This window comes from Microcaecilia unicolor, chromosome 4 (genome assembly GCF_901765095.1).
Source record: "Microcaecilia unicolor chromosome 4, aMicUni1.1, whole genome shotgun sequence".
Lineage (NCBI taxonomy): Eukaryota > Metazoa > Chordata > Amphibia > Gymnophiona > Siphonopidae > Microcaecilia > Microcaecilia unicolor.
This window is the reverse complement of record NC_044034.1, coordinates 218,154,155-218,160,133: the sequence shown is the minus strand read 5'-3', so window position 1 is coordinate 218,160,133 and position 5,979 is coordinate 218,154,155. Positions and strand designations below refer to the sequence as shown.

Here is a 5,979-nt window from a genome sequence, read left to right as displayed (position 1 = left end):
CTTAAATTCACCTTCCTGATCTTCATTTTCACACACCAGTCCAGATGTTACATCACATTTTACAATTTGCCCAATTTCACTAATGCTTACGTCGGGATACACATCTGCTCTACATTCTATATCCCGTATATCTTCTGGTCGATTGCAGATTGTCTTCCCTGATGCAATGATTTTATCAAATGTTTCAATGTCCCCACTCTCAATTTCAGAAGAGGGAAAATTTTCATCAAACCATGTTGTCCAACGACATTTGGCTGGCAGACTGTGGAGCTTGGAACTGTGACTGTGGTTTTTCCAGGAAGTGAAGTAGTAACAGGTGCTGCTGTAGTTCCTTGTGGAATAGTTGTAATCTGTTGTGTGGTAGTTGCAGGTTGAGCAGTTGTAATTTCTTCTGCTGTGGTACCTGATGGTGATGTATTGACTTTGCCTGTGGTGACATGTGCTCCAGTAGTAGCAGGTATAGCAGAACTAGCAGGTTGCACTGTAGTAGAAACCTGAGATATGGTAGTCACAGGAGGAGAAAGAGTAAGTGGTAGTTCTGTGGTGCTTGGTACTGAGGTACTGACTTTGCCTGTGGTAATAGCAGGAGCGGGAGTGGTAACATGAACTTGAGTGGTTCCAGGCACAGAAGTAGTTGCCAGTGAAGTGGTAGTTGCAGGATGAGAACTGCTAGTTGGTTGTTCTGTAGTGCTTGGTGCTGAAGTACTGACTTTGCCTGTGGTAACACCAGGAGCTGGAGTAGAAACATGTACTGGAGCACTTCCAGGCACAGAAGTAGTCGCCTGTGAAGTGGTAGTTGAAGGAAGAGAAATGCTAGTTGGTTGTTCTGTAGAGCTTGGTGCTGATGTACTGACTTTGCCTGTGGTAACAGCTGGAGCTGGAGTTGTAACATGAACTTGAGTGGTTCCAGGCACAGAAGTAGTTGCCAGTGAAGTGGTAGTTGCAGGATGGGGACTACTAGTTGGTTGTTCTGTAGTGCTTGGTGCTGATGTACTGACTTTGCCTGTAGTAACACCAGGAGCTGGAGTTGTAACATGTGGTTGTGTAGTTCCTGGCACAGAAGTAGTTATCTTTGAAATGGTAGTTGGAGGTTGAGAAGTGATTGGTTGTTCTGTAGTGCTTGGAGCTGAAGGACTAATTTTTTCTGTTGTTCGAATTTCTGAGGTTGTAGTTGTAACATGTGGTCCAGTAGTTACTGGAGCAGTAGTAGTTATAAATGCACTAGTAGTGGCAGGCTGAGATGGTGTAGTTTTTATACAATGACTGTAGTCATCACAGCATTTGACCCTTATTTGATAGTTGTAACACATCTTAAATTCACCTTCCTGATCTTCATTTTCACACACCAGTCCAGATGTTACATCACATTTTACAATTTGTCCAATTTCACTAATGCTTACGTCGGGATACACATCTGCTCTACATTCTATATCCCGTATATCTTCTGGTCGATTGCAGATTGTCTTCCCTGATGCAATGATTTTATCAAATGTTTCAATATCCCCACTCTCAATTTCAGAAGATGGAAAATTTTCATCAAACCATGTTGTCCAACGACATTTTGGCTGGCAGACTGTGGAGCTTGGAACTGTGACTGTGGTTTTTCCAGGAAGTGAAGTAGTAACAGGTGCTGCTGTAGTTCCTTGTGGAATAGTTGTAATCTGTTGTGTGGTAGTTGCAGGTTGAGCAGTTGTAATTTCTTCTGCAGTGGTACCTGATGGTGATGTACTGACTTTGCTTGTGGTGACATGTGCTCCAGTAGTAGCAGGTATAGCAGAAGTAGCAGGTTGCACTGTAGTAGAAACCTGAGATATGGTAGTCACAGGAGGAGAAAGGGTAAGTGGTAGTTCTGTGGTGCTTGGTACTGAGGTACTGACTTTGCCTGTGGTAATAGCAGGAGCGGGAGTGGTAACATGAACTTGAGTGGTTCCAGGCACAGAAGTAGTTGCCAGTGAAGTGGTAGTTGCAGGATGGGGACTGCTAGTTGGGTGTTCTGTAGTGCTTGGTGCTGATGTACTGACTTTGTCTGTGGTAACACCAGGAGCTGGAGTTGTAACATGTGGTTGTGTAGTTCCTGGCACAGAAGTAGTTATCTTTGAAATGGTAGTTGGAGGGTGAGAAGTGATTGGTTGTTCTGTAGTGCTTGGAACTGAAGGACTAATTTTTTCTGTTGTTCGAATTTCTGAGGTTGTAGTTGTAACATGTGGTCCAGTAGTTACTGGAGCAGTAGTAGTTATAAATGCACTAGTAGTGGCAGGCTGAGATGGTGTAGTTTTTATACAATGACTGTAGTCATCACAGCATTTGACCCTTATTTGATAGTTGTAACACATCTTAAATTCACCTTCCTGATCTTCATTTTCACACACCAGTCCAGATGTTACATCACATTTTACAATTTGCCCAATTTCACTAATGCTTACGTCGGGATACACATCTGCTCTACATTCTATATCCCGTATATCTTCTGGTCGATTGCAGATTGTCTTCCCTGATGCAATGATTTTATCAAATGTTTCAATGTCCCCACTCTCAATTTCAGAAGAGGGAAAATTTTCATCAAACCATGTTGTCCAACGACATTTTGGCTGGCAGACTGTGGAGCTTGGAACTGTGACTGTGGTTTTTCCAGGAAGTGAAGTAGTAACAGGTGCTGCTGTAGTTCCTTGTGGAATAGTTGTAATCTGTTGTGTGGTAGTTGCAGGTTGAGCAGTTGTAATTTCTTCTGCTGTGGTACCTGATGGTGATGTATTGACTTTGCCTGTGGTGACATGTGCTCCAGTAGTAGCAGGTATAGCAGAACTAGCAGGTTGCACTGTAGTAGAAACCTGAGATATGGTAGTCACAGGAGGAGAAAGAGTAAGTGGTAGTTCTGTGGTGCTTGGTACTGAGGTACTGACTTTGCCTGTGGTAATAGCAGGAGCGGGAGTGGTAACATGAACTTGAGTGGTTCCAGGCACAGAAGTAGTTGCCAGTGAAGTGGTAGTTGCAGGATGAGAACTGCTAGTTGGTTGTTCTGTAGTGCTTGGTGCTGAAGTACTGACTTTGCCTGTGGTAACACCAGGAGCTGGAGTAGAAACATGTACTGGAGCACTTCCAGGCACAGAAGTAGTCGCCTGTGAAGTGGTAGTTGAAGGAAGAGAAATGCTAGTTGGTTGTTCTGTAGAGCTTGGTGCTGATGTACTGACTTTGCCTGTGGTAACAGCTGGAGCTGGAGTTGTAACATGAACTTGAGTGGTTCCAGGCACAGAAGTAGTTGCCAGTGAAGTGGTAGTTGCAGGATGGGGACTACTAGTTGGTTGTTCTGTAGTGCTTGGTGCTGATGTACTGACTTTGCCTGTAGTAACACCAGGAGCTGGAGTTGTAACATGTGGTTGTGTAGTTCCTGGCACAGAAGTAGTTATCTTTGAAATGGTAGTTGGAGGTTGAGAAGTGATTGGTTGTTCTGTAGTGCTTGGAGCTGAAGGACTAATTTTTTCTGTTGTTCGAATTTCTGAGGTTGTAGTTGTAACATGTGGTCCAGTAGTTACTGGAGCAGTAGTAGTTATAAATGCACTAGTAGTGGCAGGCTGAGATGGTGTAGTTTTTATACAATGACTGTAGTCATCACAGCATTTGACCCTTATTTGATAGTTGTAACACATCTTAAATTCACCTTCCTGATCTTCATTTTCACACACCAGTCCAGATGTTACATCACATTTTACAATTTGTCCAATTTCACTAATGCTTACGTCGGGATACACATCTGCTCTACATTCTATATCCCGTATATCTTCTGGTCGATTGCAGATTGTCTTCCCTGATGCAATGATTTTATCAAATGTTTCAATATCCCCACTCTCAATTTCAGAAGATGGAAAATTTTCATCAAACCATGTTGTCCAACGACATTTTGGCTGGCAGACTGTGGAGCTTGGAACTGTGACTGTGGTTTTTCCAGGAAGTGAAGTAGTAACAGGTGCTGCTGTAGTTCCTTGTGGAATAGTTGTAATCTGTTGTGTGGTAGTTGCAGGTTGAGCAGTTGTAATTTCTTCTGCAGTGGTACCTGATGGTGATGTACTGACTTTGCTTGTGGTGACATGTGCTCCAGTAGTAGCAGGTATAGCAGAAGTAGCAGGTTGCACTGTAGTAGAAACCTGAGATATGGTAGTCACAGGAGGAGAAAGGGTAAGTGGTAGTTCTGTGGTGCTTGGTACTGAGGTACTGACTTTGCCTGTGGTAATAGCAGGAGCGGGAGTGGTAACATGAACTTGAGTGGTTCCAGGCACAGAAGTAGTTGCCAGTGAAGTGGTAGTTGCAGGATGGGGACTGCTAGTTGGGTGTTCTGTAGTGCTTGGTGCTGATGTACTGACTTTGTCTGTGGTAACACCAGGAGCTGGAGTTGTAACATGTGGTTGTGTAGTTCCTGGCACAGAAGTAGTTATCTTTGAAATGGTAGTTGGAGGGTGAGAAGTGATTGGTTGTTCTGTAGTGCTTGGAACTGAAGGACTAATTTTTTCTGTTGTTCGAATTTCTGAGGTTGTAGTTGTAACATGTGGTCCAGTAGTTACTGGAGCAGTAGTAGTTATAAATGCACTAGTAGTGGCAGGCTGAGATGGTGTAGTTTTTATACAATGACTGTAGTCATCACAGCATTTGACCCTTATTTGATAGTTGTAACACATCTTAAATTCACCTTCCTGATCTTCATTTTCACACACCAGTCCAGATCTTACATCACATTTTACAATTTGTCCAATTTCACTAATGCTTACGTCGGGATACACATCTGCTCTACATTCTATATCCCGTATATCTTCTGGTCGATTGCAGATTGTCTTCCCTGATGCAATGATTTTATCAAATGTTTCAATATCCCCACTCTCAATTTCAGAAGATGGAAAATTTTCATCAAACCATGTTGTCCAACGACATTTTGGCTGGCAGACTGTGGAGCTTGGAACTGTGACTGTGGTTTTTCCAGGAAGTGAAGTAGTAACAGGTGCTGCTGTAGTTCCTTGTGGAATAGTTGTAATCTGTTGTGTGGTAGTTGCAGGTTGAGCAGTTGTAATTTCTTCTGCAGTGGTACCTGATGGTGATGTACTGACTTTGCCTGTGGTGACATGTGCTCCAGTAGTAGCAGGTATAGCAGAAGTAGCAGGTTGCACTGTAGTAGAAACCTGAGATATGGTAGTCACAGGAGGAGAAAGGGTAAGTGGTAGTTCTGTGGTGCTTGGTACTGAGGTACTGACTTTGCCTGTGGTAATAGCAGGAGCGGGAGTGGTAACATGAACTTGAGTGGTTCCAGGCACAGAAGTAGTTGCCAGTGAAGTGGTAGTTGCAGGATGGGGACTGCTAGTTGGGTGTTCTGTAGTGCTTGGTGCTGATGTACTGACTTTGCCTGTGGTAACACCAGGAGCTGGAGTTGTAACATGTGGTTGTGTAGTTCCTGGCACAGAAGTAGTTATCTTTGAAATGGTAGTTGGAGGGTGAGAAGTGATTGGTTGTTCTGTAGTGCTTGGAACTGAAGGACTAATTTTTTCTGTTGTTCGAATTTCTGAGGTTGTAGTTGTAACATGTGGTCCAGTAGTTACTGGAGCAGTAGTAGTTATAAATGCACTAGTAGTGGCAGGCTGAGATGGTGTAGTTTTTATACAATGACTGTAGTCATCACAGCATTTGACCCTTATTTGATAGTTGTAACACATCTTAAATTCACCTTCCTGATCTTCATTTTCACACACCAGTCCAGATCTTACATCACATTTTACAATTTGCCCAATTTCACTAATGCTTACGTCGGGATACACATCTGCTCTACATTCTATATCCTGTATATCTTCTGGTCGATTACAGATTGTCTTCCCTGATGCAATGATTTTATCAAATGTTTCAATATCCCCACTCTCAATTTCAGAAGAGGGAAAATTTTCATCAAACCATGTTGTCCAACGACATTTTGGCTGGCAGACTGTGGAGCTTGGAACTGTGACTGTG

General features: G+C 43.1%; 1 protein-coding gene across 1 annotated transcript in view; it reads right to left on the bottom strand.

The window, feature by feature from the left end:
* Positions 1-116: 116 nt before the first annotated feature.
* LOC115469670 (mucin-5AC-like) overlaps positions 117-5,979 on the bottom strand; it is a 92,971-nt gene continuing 87,108 nt past the window's right edge. The window contains exon 32 of the mRNA XM_030202458.1: positions 117-5,010. Coding sequence (XP_030058318.1) covers positions 117-5,010 — 4,894 coding nt within the window. The remainder of the gene's footprint in view (positions 5,011-5,979) is intronic.